At 58.9% G+C, this 13,713-nt stretch overlaps 1 protein-coding gene across 1 annotated transcript in view; it reads right to left on the bottom strand.

Annotated features, from left to right (window-relative positions):
- Positions 1-13,181, bottom strand: part of ADAP1 (ArfGAP with dual PH domains 1) — a 50,097-nt gene extending 36,916 nt beyond the window's left edge. Inside the window, exon 1 of the mRNA XM_053213149.1 lies at positions 12,942-13,181. Within this exon, the coding sequence (XP_053069124.1) occupies positions 12,942-13,023 (82 nt within the window). The 5' untranslated portion in view covers positions 13,024-13,181. The remainder of the gene's footprint in view (positions 1-12,941) is intronic.
- Between the last annotated feature and the right edge of the window lie 532 nt (positions 13,182-13,713).

Here is a 13,713-nt window from a genome sequence, read left to right as displayed (position 1 = left end):
ACGCCTGTGGACCCCTGGCCCCGGGCAGGCGGCGGCCCAGCACACAGGTGGGCATCAGGGGCCCCGTCCTCCACATATCGTCCCCGAGCTCTTTTCACGGACGGCTGCCTCCAACCAGGAGGTGGGCGGCCGCTCCCCCCTGCTCAAGTGACCTCCAAGGGCATAAAGGCTCAGCACCCCCTCTGCCCCCTTGGACGGCAGACCTTAAAGACTGGGATATTCAAAACACCTGCAGAGACAGGAACGATTTTTTTTTTTAATTTTTTTTTTCAATGTTTATTTATTTTTGGGACAGAGAGAGACAGAGCATGAACGGGGGAGGGGCAGAGAGAGAGGGAGACACAGAATCGGAAACAGGCTCCAGGCTCCGAGCCATCAGCCCAGAGCCCGACGCGGGGCTCGAACTCACGGACCGCGAGATCGTGACCTGGCTGAAGTCGGGACACTCAACCGACTGCGCCATCCAGGCGCCCCTGGGAACGATTTTAAAGTGACCACAAATCGCCAGAGAAAAACTAAGACCCAGGAAGGTATTAAGTTTACCCTCAGGCTGATCCTTGGTGGACATCTTCCAACAATAAATAAACAGATGACAGAGAGATAATAGATAAATAAACAAAAACAATGACGAAACCCTGGGACGAGGGTAGAGCCTGATCTCCAAGCTCCCACCTTATCGGAAAACAGTCACGGGGCAGAGACAGACACTCAAGGCCCATTGGAAGGAAAAGATGAACAAAATGTGCCCCCGCCAAAGATTCCGTAGCAGATAAATTACACAGATGCAAAAACCAGTTTTAAATGTGCTCGAGGAGCTAACGGAAAAGTGTGGAGAAAGCCAAGAAAACGATGTACAAACAAACGGGGGATAGGAATAAAGACAGAAATGGTACAAAGGACCCAGAGAGGGACGCGGAGGCAGAGCCGAGCAGCGGGACCCAGGGAGGCTGCGGGGCGAGGACCACACGGAAAGATCGGAAAGATCGAGACGCCCGTGAGCAGAGCCTCAGGGGCCAAGCGACAGGCGTGGGGGCTCGCGGGCGGGGGCAGGGACGCGAGCTGGGGACATGACGGCGGGGAAAGTCCGCCAGGTGCAGGGAGCCGGGAGCTTACACATCCACGAGGCTCCTGAACGCCGCGGCCCAACAGCGCGACGTCCAAACCCAGACTCGAGGGCCGTGGAGCGGGACAGTGGCCACGGGTCACTTCCGACACGTCCCCAAATAGATGAGGAGGAGGCTTTCTCCTCGGAAACGTCAGAGGCCGGAAGACCGTCTGTGCAAAGGGCTCAGAGGGAAAGGCCGTCAACCAGGAATCCTGTTTCTGGCAAAACTGTCCTTCAAAAGTGAGTGAGAAATCCAGACCTTCCCAGCTAAACGGAGGCCGAGGGAGTTTGTGACCAGACCTGCCTGCAGGTGAAACGACAGGACAAGGCCGGACGGAGACGAAGATCTCCCGAGAAGGAAATAACGCGGCGATTATAGAAGCTAGTGCTGTTAGAAGAGTGGTTTCTTGACACTGGAAGGCATTCAAACAACGGTTTTCTACAGAATTTGAGGCTAATTCATTTAATGAAAAACACAATTATCAAAGTAAGAGTCTAAGTTTGGTATTTACCCTAAATCTTATTTTCTACATAAGAAACTACTGCATTTAAAATTTTTCTCTCAAAATAAATAACTTAAAAGAGACAGCATGGGGGTGGGGGGAGCAGCAGAGAGAGAGAAGAAGGGAGAGAATCCCAAGCAGGCTCCGTACTGTCAGCACAGAGCCCAGTGTGGAGTGGAACTCCTGAACCACGAGATCATGATCTGGGCCAAAGGCAAGATCTGGGTCAAGTCGCTTAAGTGACCGAGCCACCCAGACGCCCCTACAGCACGTGACTGTTGATCTTGGGGTCACGAGTCTGTGTTCCACATTGGGTGTAGAGATGACCTTAAAAATTTTTAGCAGGCACCTGGGTGGCTCAGTCGGTTAAGTGTCAGACTTCATTGAGCTCCGGTCATGATCTCATGGTTCGTGGGTTCGAGCCCCGCATCGGGCTCTGTGCTGACAGCTCGGACCCTGGAGCCTGCTTCGGATTCGGTGTCTCCCTCTCTCTCTGCTCCTCCCCTGCTTGTGCTCTGTCTGTCTGTCTCTCTCTCTCAAATATTAATAAACATTAAAAAGAATTTTAAACAAAGAATACGTAAAACAATTTTTTTAAATAAAATAAATACAAAAAGAAGAATGACTATTTATGCCTCAGGGCACGCGGTGTACCAAGAGGTAAGACCGTGGCATCTACAACCACGGGGTGTGGTCCAGGCCGAGTGAGGGAGCAGTTTCCGCGTGTTCCTGAAGTTCAGCTACTATAAATTGGATCCAGGAGGTTACAGATTTCGGATGTTAGATGGAATCCCCATGGCAACCACAAAGAGCCACAGAACATACACAAAAGGGAACCGGGAGGGACTCTCAACACTCGACTACAGAAGCTCAACACGAGAGAGGACAGGGACGCGGGAAGTGAGGGACAGCAAAGCCGTAGGCCACACACAACGGGACGAGCGCGAGCCAGACGGCAGGCCGTCCTTATCCACGTCCACGGGAAAGGTGAACGCGGGAAGCTCTTGGATCCACAGACAGGGAACGGCGGGCTGGATGACAGTCCGTGGTCCAGCCACGTGCCGTCCGCGGGAGGCTCGGCCGAGGTCGAGACACAACGGGGTGGCGGTCCAAGGCGGGAAAGGAGATTCATGCACACAGCCGCCAGGAGGCTGGAGCGTCTCGCGGACACCAGACAAACAGACTCGAAGTCAGAGCAAGGTCCCAAGGGACAAAGAAGGACGTTGCACGTTAATCAGTCCTCGGTGCGGCCAGAAGACGTGACACACACTCACGCCTCGTGCCGCACTGTCACGACCTACGAAGCAAAACCCGGCGGAGGTGAAGGGACAAACAGCCTCGAATAGCACACGGGGGGCTCGATACCACGCTCGCGGTAACGGACGGCAAAGTCCGACACGGGAAACGACTTCACACAAACGACCAGATCCAACCACACGCGCCGGCCGACCGGGACGCGTTCTGGCCTGGTGCCCACGGGACGCGGCACGGGACCGACCCCACGTGAGGCCGCCTATCGGTCTCCTACGAGATGTCCTCTCTGGCCGCGACAGGGCGGATGCAGTTAGAAGTCAACACAAGGAAAAGTGGAACGTTCACGACTTCGTGGAAGCAACGCACTTTTACGAAACGACCAGTGGACCAAAGGAGAAGCCGCAAGGGAGGTGAGCAGACACTTGGAGATGGGGGAAGACGAAACACCACAAAACACGGGATGCAGCCAACGCCGCCGTTAAAGCACAAGGAAGGGGTCCGGTCCGCGACCTAACGGACAACGGAAGGAAGCTGACAAAGAAGAACCAGATCCAAGGCCGGCACGAGGGAGGGGAGACTGGAGCGAGCGTGATGACGGAGGGAGTAGAAACACAGGAGAGAAAGTCAACGAAACCGACAAGAGCGGCAGTTGGCGAGCCTTGAGCCGGGCGGACGAAGAAACACACTCGGGCCACTAAAATCAGACTCGAAAGCGGGGACACTGCCACCAGAAATCAAAGGGCCCGGGAGACAGCGCTGTGAGCAAGGTCGCCGACGACGGGGGAACCAAGGTGAAGTGGATAAATCCCTGGAAGCGGAAAGGCCGCCAAGACGAACCCGTGAAGAAATGCACGGTGTGCACGGGCCGGTAAACGAGTCAGGAGCCCCCCTCGGGAACCACCCCCGCCCCCCGAACAGAGCAAAGTCCTGGTCCCGACGGCCTCACTGGCGAGTCCCGCCGAACGCTTCAAGGACACCCCACGCCGGTCCTTCTCAGACTTCTCCAGAAACGCTGAGGAAGAGGGAGCGCGTCCCAGCTCCTTCCAGGCGGCCGGCGTAGCCCCCATACCAAAGCCCAAGGCGCCGGGGGGGAGATCGGGGGCCGCCACCCCTCGTGAGCGCTGATGCAAACGCCCGAGCAGAGCGCCGGCAAACAGACCGCGACAGCGCACCCACGGACGACGCGCCCCGAGGCGCCTCGCGCCTGCACCGCGAGGAGGGCTCCCCACAACAGGCCGGCCGGGGGGCGCGGCCCCTGGGCAGAGGGGGGAAGACCCACGCGATCGTCCACCTCCGCGGACGGGGGATCGGCCCCTGGCCGGCCCCACGCGGTCATCACGGCACTCAACCAACCGGGAACGGGAGGAGCCACCTCCACACGGTCCCCGCCGTCTCTGGAGAGCCCACGGGGGACGTCATGCGCAGGGGCGAGACCCTGAGAGCTCCTCCTCGAGGAGCAGACACGCGAGGAGGCCCTCGCCGCCTCCATTCCACACCGAACTGGAAATTCCAGCCAGAGCAAGCAGGGAGAGAGAGAAGGAAAAGGCACCCACGGCGCAAAGGAAGCAGCAACACCGTGTTTGAGCAGGACGTGGTCCTGCCACACAGAAAACCCCAAGGGCTGCACGAAACAGCCGTCGGAGCAAGTGAATTCAGCGAAGGAGTGGGATACAAAGTCAGCACACGGAGATCCGTTGCATGTTTATTTTTATTATTTTTTTAATTAAAAATTTTTCCTTTGAGAGAGAGCACAAGTGGGGCAGAGGCAGAGCAGACAGACAGGTGCTCCCATTTTTTTAAAATTTTTTTACGTGTTTATTCATTTTTGAGAAAGAAAGAGAGAGAACCAGCTGAGGAGGGGCAGAGATGGGGCTGGGGGGACACAGGATCCGAAGCGGGCTCCACTCTGACAGCAGTGAGCCCGAGGCAGGGCTCAAATTCACGAAACGTGAGATCACGACCTGAGCCAAAGTCTGAGGTCACCCAAGTGAGCCAGCCAGGCGCCCCAGCGGGCTGCACTTTTACACCCAATAAGCGATCTGGAAGTAACTTACAACAGCATCAAAAACAATATGATACCTAAGAAATAACCAAACAGATAAGAAACTTGCAGGATGATAACTATAAAACATTGTGTGAAGAAATGAGAGATGTAAATACATGGAAACACATTCCAGGTCATGGACGAGAAGACTTGAAATTGTCAAAATTCCAGGGGCACCTGGGTGGCTCAGTCGGTTACACGTCCGACTTCAGCTCCAGTCAAGATCTCGCGGTCTGTGAGTTCGAGCCCCGCGTCGGGCTCTGGGCTGATGGCTCAGAGCCTGGAGCCTGCTTCCGATTCTGTGTCTCCCTCTCTCTTTCTGCCCCTCCCCCGTTCATGCCCTGTCTCTCTCTGTGTCAAAAATAAATAAAAAACATTAAAAAAAAATTTAAAGAGAAAAAGAAATCGATTCGAGCAGTCAGTCTCCCCTTTGCTGTCCCGTCCACTGCTGGCGTGTTCAATAAACTTGTATCGCCTTAAAAAAAAAATCAATTTGACATCCGCAAATCAATTAATGTGACACATTGCATCCATGAAGTGCAAGATTAAAATCGTATGATGATTTCAATGGATGCAGCAAAAGCGTTTGACAAAATTCATCATCTGTTTTGATAACCACCCTCAACAAAGCGGGGATGGAGGGGACGTCCTTTAGACACGGCTAAAGGCCGCATGTGACAACTCACAGCTCCTATCACACCCAACAGGGGGAAGCTGAGAGCTTCTCCTGGAAAATCGGGAATCAGACGAGGAAGCCCAGCCTCTCCACTTTTGTCCCACAGAGTCCTGGGTGTCCCGGCCAGAGCAACCAGGCGAGACGGAGATGCAGACGACAGCTCAGCCGACAGACACACACACACACACACACACACACACACACACACACACCTGCTGGAGCTGGTAAAAGAACTCAGTGAAACTGCAGGACACAAAATCAATGTACAGAAATCAGCTTCTACACACTAATAACAGAGCATCGGAGAGAGAAATTAAGAAAACAATGCCCCTGACAAGTGCATCAAATAAAACCCCGAAGAACAAACTTCATCAAGGAGGTGAAAGGCCCGTACACTGAACACTGTAAAACCCGAGAGAAAGGGGTGCCTGGGGGCTCAGTCGGTGAAGCGTCCGAATCCTAGTTTCGCCTCAGGTCATGATCTCACGACTTGTGAGTTCAAACCCCATGTCAGGCTCTGTGCTGCCGCATGGATCCTGCTTGGGATTTTCTGTTTCTCCCTCTCTGCCCCTCCCCCACTCACACTCTGTTGCAAAAATAAACAAACATCAAAAAAAAAAAAAAAACAATCTCAGGGGCGCCTGGGTGGCTCAGTCGGTTGAGCGCCCCACTTCGGCTCAGGTCACGATCTCGCGGTTCGTGGGTTCGAGTCCCGCGTCGGGCTCTGTGCTGACAGCTGGGAGCCTGGAGCCTGCTTCCGATTCTGTGTCTCCCTCTCTCTCTGCCCCTCCACTACTCACGCTCTGTCTCTTTCTCAAAAATAAATAAACATGAAAAAAAATTTTTTAATCTTAAAGAAATAAGCTGAAGACAACACAAATAAATGGAAAGAGAGTTTGTGCCCGTGACAGGCAGAATTAATATTGTCAGAATGTCCACAGTACCCAAAACAATCTACTATTCAGTGCAATCCCTATCAAAATTCCAATGGCATTTTTCACAGAAATAGAGCATACAGTCCCAAAATTTGTATGGAATCACACAAGACCCCAAATAGCCAAGCAATTCTGAGAAAGCAGTGGGACACCATCCACCTGCAAAACTTCTGCCCGGCACAGGAAATCATCCACAAAATGAAGAGACAACCCGTGGAATGGAGAGAATATTTTCAAATCAGATCTCTGATGGGGGCTAATGTCCAAAATATATGAAGAACTCATACAACTCAACAGCAAAACAAAACAACAAAAACCCCAAACAATCCAATTAAAAACTGGACATTTCTCCAGCGAAGGCACCCAGATGGCCAACAGGCACAGGAAAAGGTACTCGCCATCACTCAGCGCCTGGGGGGCTCGTCGGTTAAGCGTCCGACTTCGGCTCAGGTCACAGTCTCACGGTTCGTGGGTTCGAGCCCCGTGTCAGCCTCTGTGCTGACAGCTGGGAGCCTAGAGCGGCTTTGGATGCTGTGTCTCCCTCTCTCTCTGCCCCTCCCCCACTTGCACTCTGTCTCTCTCTCAAAAATAAATAAACATTAAAAAAAATTTTTTTTTTCAAATCACTCATCATCAGGGAAATGCAAATCAGGACCACAGTGAAATGCCACCTTGCACCTGTCAGGATGGCCACCGTCCAAAAGACAAGAAGGAACAAGTGTCAGTGAGGACGTGCAGAAAAGGGAACCCTCGCACCGCTGGTGGGAATGCAGACTGGTGCAGACACTGTGGGAGACGCTATGGAGGTTCCTCAAAACTTAAAAATAGACGTACTGTAACATCCAGCATCTCCACTTCTGGGTATTTACCCAAAGGAAAGAAAAGCACTAACTCAGAACGGTATCTGCACCCCCGCGTTCACTGCAGCATAATTCACAAGGGACAAGACGCGGAGGCAGGTAAGTTTCCCCTGGTGGACGAGAAGACACAGAAAATGCGTTCACATTCGCATTATTATTCCGCCATAAAAAAAAAAAAAAAGAAAACCCTGCCATTTGCGACAACATGGATGGACCTGGAGGGCGTGGCTTGGGAAATAAGTCTACAAACGACAAATACTACACATGAAATCTAAAAAAAATCCCCTACAGTCATAGATACAGAGGCCAGATCGGTGGCTCCCGGTGGGGCAGGTGAAACGGGTGAAGGGGGTCCAGAGACACAAGCTTCCAGATGTAAGACAGTAAGACCCGGGGGTGTAAGGGACAGCGTGGGGACTGCGGTTAATGACACCGGATTGCATAGGTGCAAGTTGCTAAGAGAGTAGATCTTGAAAGCTCTCCACACGAGCAAAAGTTGTAACTGTGTGGCGATGGACGTTAACTACTGTGGGGGTCCTATGGCAACACGCACGATATCGGATCATCATGTTGTACACCTGACCCTAATCGAATGCTGTGTGTGAGTCACATCTCAGCTTTAAAGGATTTTTTAAAAATGTTTTTTAACGTTTATTCATTTTTCAGAGACGGAACGTGAGCGGGGGTGGGGGGGGGGGTGGGAAGAGAGAGAGGGAGACACAGAATCTGCAACAGGCTCCAGGCTCCGAGCTGCCAGCACAGAGCCCGATGCGGGGCTTGAACCCACGACCCTGGGATCATGACCTGAGCTGAAATCAAGAGTCAGACGTTTAACGGACTGAACCACCCAGGCGCCCCTATTTTAAAACCATAAAAAGAAAGGGGTGCCTGGGGGGCTCAGTCGGTTAAACGTCTGACTTCAGCTCAGGTCACGATCTCACGGTTCGTGGGTTCGAGCCCCGCGTCCGGCTCTGTGCTGACAGTTCGGAGCCTGGAGTTGCTTCGGATTCTGTGTCTCCGTCTCTCTCTGCCCCTCCCCTGCTTGCACTCTGTTTTCTTTAGTCTCTCAAAGATGAATAAATGTTTAAAAAAAAATTTTTTTTTTAAAGAAAGAAGGGGGAGAAGAGCCTGTCCCAGCCACTGTCCTGGGCCTCATGGAGAGCAGCAGACGAGAAAGCCCACACCCTCCCCCTGCACCCCTGGGCCTGGCCGGGCACAGGGGCCTGGGGGGGGACTGGGGGGCCTGGGCGAGCTGGGACCGTGCAGCCAGCTCACAGGCATGGGGAGTAAGTGAACAGGGGACATGCCTGCAGGGGGGCACCTGGTGCAGACCAGGGCTTAGCAAACACAGCCCAAAGCTGGCAGCAAACGAGGGGGGTACCAGGGACAAGGTCGCCCTCACCCCATCCCCCGCCCCACATGCAGCTGGAACGCGGGCACAGCTCACACACCCGTGTGGAGGGAGAAGCCAGCCCGGGCCCCTTCTGGTCAACCCAGAAGCCCTGGGTCGGCTCGGGGGACATCTCAGCCACGTGCATCTCCCCCGGCAGGACAGGCACCGTGGCTATGCCTCCCACGTGGGGAGCGGGCGCAGTCCGGGGAACAGGTGAGGGCGGTGGCTGTGTCCTGAGCAACCACTCCTTGCCATAAGCACCCCCCCCCCCCCACCGCCACACACACACACCGGACCGCTGGCCTGTGGCCTCAGCACAGAACCAGGTATGGAAAACAGCCTGCAGGTTCCCCTCGCCAGTCACACAGGGTCCTCACGTGACCCAGCAATCCTCTCCTCCATCTTCACCCCCAAGACTTGAAAGCAGGACTCAGAGACCCACCCACCCACGTTCATGGCAGCCAAGAGGTGGAAGTCACCTAGGTGTCCACGGGTGGATGACAGGACAAAGCGTGACCCATCCACACAAGAGCAGAACGTGGTCCCATAAGGTGGATAACGGAGGACCTGAGGCTGAGTGGAATAAGCCGGCACAAGACAAACACTGCGTGACCCCGCTCCCACACGGTCCCGGGGTCATCAGACTCACGACACGGGGGGACACGCACCGGGACCCGCTCACACACGGTCCCGGGGTGGTCAGACTCCCAGACAAGGGTAGACAGTGGGGTCGGCGCTGGAGGAGCGGGCGGGGGTCCGTGTTTCAGAGTGACAGGATGAACAGAGCCCAGGAGACGGACAGTGGGGACAGCTGCATGATAACGAGAAGTACCTCCTGTCGCTGAACTGCGCACTTACAATGGTTAAAATGGCAGCTCTTATGGTATCCATGTTTTACCACAATAACACCATTTTGGTTAACCCAAAACTCAGGTGGGGCTGCCCGGCCCACTCCTCAGCAGCCCTCTGCCAACCACGCGCCCATCCAGGGGACCCTCTCCCAAACTAGGCCACATTCCGGAAATTCCTCCCCGCCAAGCTGCTTCTGTCCTGGCTTACGGGGATTCCGATTTTGGAAGAGTCGCCTCTCCCTCGAGGCCTTGCAGGGCTGCGGGAGGGGCTCGTGCTGAGGTCACCTGAGAGGCCGTGCGGGCACACGCCGGGTCCCGGCTGAGCCGCAAGGACCCCCCCAGGTCAGTCACGCCCAGACCCTCCGGGTCCCGGCTCTGGAAAACGTGCGTGGGGCAGCCCAGAACATCCGCTGTCTGGCCGGGCACAGAGACCCCCGCTCGCTGAGCTGCCCGCTCAAGCCAGAAGGCCCGGATTGGTTTTACCTGGTGCCCCAGGTGTCTCCGCCCATCAGAGTACCGCAGAATGATGGCCCACGCCCAAAGCCAGGTGAACAGCTGAGAACCCCAAGTCCCTCCAGGGCACCGGACCCGAGGTCAGGACTTGTCCCGACTAGGCAGGCAGCTTGGAGGATGTGCGGGCCGCCCCACCCCTCCAGATGGGGCCCCCACCCGGGCCTTGCCGAGAAACGGATGCAAACACACTTACTCCCCCAGGCCTGCCACGAGAAACGCTTCTCTGGAGGCTGTCAGCCGGGTCCCGTGTTCAAAGGCAGGGGGGGCCCGCTGCTGGGGCAGGTAACAGGGAGGGAGGGTCTGGGAGCAGGTCCTGTGGGGGCTGCAGGGACTGCCCCCTCCCAGGAGCCCTCACACGACCAGCCGGCCAGGTCTGCCCAAATCTACCGCAAGGCCCCCCACCCCCACCGGGCCGGGTGTTGGAGGCGACCCAGGCCCGCCCTGATGTCCTGCTGTCCAGGGCCCAGGCCTCGGGGACCCTTGCCCTGGCGATGCCCTGCTCCTGGCTGTGGTCAGGACAACCACGAGCCGGTCCGTGTCACCACAGAGTGGCCCCCAGTCGCCCATGTGGGCCGCGGCAGCACCCCACGGTGGCTCAGAACCTGGACAGACTAGGCGGCTTCATCCAAGCAGCAGGGACTGTAGGCGAGCATTCTATGGGGATCACGAGGGAGGAGGCAGGGTAGCAGGCCTCACCCCTCCACACACCCCTGGAGCAGGGGGGAGGCCGGGGGGTGGGGAGCAGGGCTACAGCATCAGGAGACCTGCTCTGCCTTTGAAGCACCATGTCCCCCGAGGTGGCTCAAGCTTCCAAGGCCTCAGTTTCCCCAGCTGTGAAACGGGCTCCACAAGGCTGCCCGACAGATCAGGCAAGATGCCGGTGTCGCGGACCGGTTTGTGGGCCGATTCTGGAAGACGAGAGGCTTGGCCCAGTGCCAAGGAGAGCTGGGCTTGCAAGAACCCACCACTCCAGAGCCCTGCGTGCCTGCCTCGGGGCGGCGGATGCCGGCTGAGCGGGTGGGTGGGGCAAGGCAGTGCCCACTGGAGGGGAGCCCCCCCCCCCCCGCAGGGCCCAACAGGCCAAGGAAGCCCCCTCTCCCACCTACAGGCTGGGGGGCCCGGAGGTAGCCGGCGGGGGCGGGGGGCTCTGGGTCCAAAGAAACTGCTCCCAAGCAGTGTGACCAGGAACGACGGGGCCCGACCCCCCCAAGCCCGGCCCCCAGCCCACGTCTGAGAACATCCTGGCTGCCCTTTCTCAGCTGCCCTCTCCCCGGCGAGGCCAGCTTTCCTGAACAAGTGAACGGGTCTGGAAGAGGGAGGGAGAGCGTGGGGTGAACCAGCCCAGCTGGCGGGGGCAGGGCACAGTAGCGATGCCAGTGCTGCCCCCACCGCACCACCAGGGTGGGCCCTGCGGCTCCCGAGCTCAGGGGGCCGGGAGAACGGCCACCTCAGGCTGCTCGGCTTCCGGAAAAGCCTGTCGCTGCCTCCCCTCTGGGGCACTCAGGCTCCAACACTGCCGCTGACCAGCAGATTCCCAGGAGCTGGGGCTGCCAGAGACACCTCCCGGCCTAGCGGGTGGGCGACAGAGGGGAGCCGGGGTCCCTTTGGGAGTGCCCAGGACGCACGTCTCAGACTGGTGTCTCAGGAGGAATGCAGGCCTTTAGCCTCTCCGTGGGGTGCTAGCTTTGTTCTGAGGAGCTCAGGCTAGAAGCCCCCAGCAGAGCGTCCAGTGTCCCCCTGGGGTGCCTGGGGGACAGCGCCTGAGGGGGGTCACCCTCCACGGAGGCGGGGAGCAGGTGAGCCTCTAGGGGCCGTTCCTGCCCCACCCCCACCTTCAGCGAGGCCCAGGGGCTGCTGCCTTGGGCTCAAAAGCAGGTGCTGATGGCCCGAGGGCACAGCCTGTCTGTTCCCCGTCAATCCCAGGACAATTAGCCCCAGGAAGGGAGGGGAAGCTACTCAGGACTCTGGCACCTTGGAAATCACCCCAGAGCAGGGGCCACCCTGGAGCAAAGTCCAGGAGATGCCGCGGCGGGGAGGATCCGCGCAGGTGGATGGACTGCGAGCTCATTACAGGCCGCACCTGCCCCCTCCCCCGAGCACCACCTGGACTGGCCGCCTGCCCAGCGCAGCCGGCACCAGCGGGGGGAGAGGGGGGAGCCCTTTCCCACCCCACCGGCTTCACGGGGACCCAGCCGCTCCTTGCTCCCCCTGCCCCCTGATCCCCCGGCGAAAAGGTGGCTCGAGGTGGGGGCCATGACGTCACCTCTAGGTGGCGGGGAGCCAGGTGGACCCCCCCCCCCCACACACACACACCCACGCACAGAAGCCCGCGGGGCCGCCTGGCCCTTTCCCTCCCTGCAGCCGCTCGCCCGCGCGATTTCCTCTTTCTCTGCGGAGCCGAGGTTTCGCAACGCGGCGGCGGAGGGAGGTCCGGGGCGGCGGAGGTCCGCGGGTGACAGCGAGACACGCAGCCCGGGGTGGGGGGCGGGGGTGGGGGTGGAGGGAGACGACACAGCCTCAGGCCCGGGGCCGCTGGGAGGCGAAGGCCGGCTCCGTGCAGGTGCACTCCGGGCCCGCGCCCCCCAGCCACGCAGGCGCCTCAAGCAGCCCTCCTGCCCACCCCCCCCCCCACGCCCGGGGCCGGCATCCAGGCCGGCCCCCACCCCGGGCCGCACCCATCCCGGCCCCGCACCCTCCCCGGCCCCGGCCCCGCACCCGCCCGGGCTCCGGCCCCGCACCCACCCCGGCCCCGCACCCGCCCGGGCCCCGCAGCCACCCCGGGGCGCACCCGCCCGGCCCGCACCTACCCGGGGCGCCGCAGTCGGCGCAGCGCGCGTTCCCCGGCCGCTGCAGCAGCTCCAGGACCGCCCTTCGCCGCTCCTTGGCCATGGCCGCGATGCCGCCCGCCCGCGATGCCGGGGCCGGGCCCGGAGCGTGCGCCCGCCGCGCTAGCGCCCCACGCAGGCCGCCCGCCGCCCGCGGCCCTGCGCCATCCTGGGCGGCCTCAGCCCGCGCGCCGGTTCCGCATTCCTGCCGCCCGACCCGGCTCCGCCGCCGCCGCCGCTCGTGTCGCCGCCGCGGCCGCCGAGCGTGTGCCGGCGCGGGGCCCGGGGCGCACGGCGCGCTCTGCTCTGGCCGGCGCGGCCCGCGGGCGGCCCCCAGCGGCGCGGGCGGGCGGGCGGCCTCCTTCCGCGCCCGCCCCGGGCCCCCAGCCCGCGCGCGTGGGGACCAGCCCGGAGGTCTGCCCGCCGCCCACGCCCATCCGAGCACCGCGTCCCACCCGGGAGGAGGTGGCCAGCGGGCACCGGCGTCAGCGGGCGCTCAGGCCGCAGAAGGGACAGGACACCTGTCACCTTGCCGGTCACCGTGCCCGGGATAAAGCCCCTCTGGCAGGAGGCCAGGGACCCAGGAGTGCAGGTGAGGGGAGATAGAGGGGACAGGTCACAAAGGTGTCCCCTTGTCTCCTCGTCTTCTTGCCTTGGCAGTTTTTCAAATTCTTTCCATTTTCTTGTTATGAATGCAATGGTACCTGCTGTTACTGCAAATTGAAACTATCAGACTGAAAAATTGTAGCTTCTC

The sequence above is a fragment of the Acinonyx jubatus genome, chromosome E3 (genome assembly GCF_027475565.1).
Source record: "Acinonyx jubatus isolate Ajub_Pintada_27869175 chromosome E3, VMU_Ajub_asm_v1.0, whole genome shotgun sequence".
Taxonomy (NCBI): domain Eukaryota; kingdom Metazoa; phylum Chordata; class Mammalia; order Carnivora; family Felidae; genus Acinonyx; species Acinonyx jubatus.
Note: the sequence above shows the minus strand (reverse complement) of the source record. Positions and strands in the feature narration are given on the sequence as shown.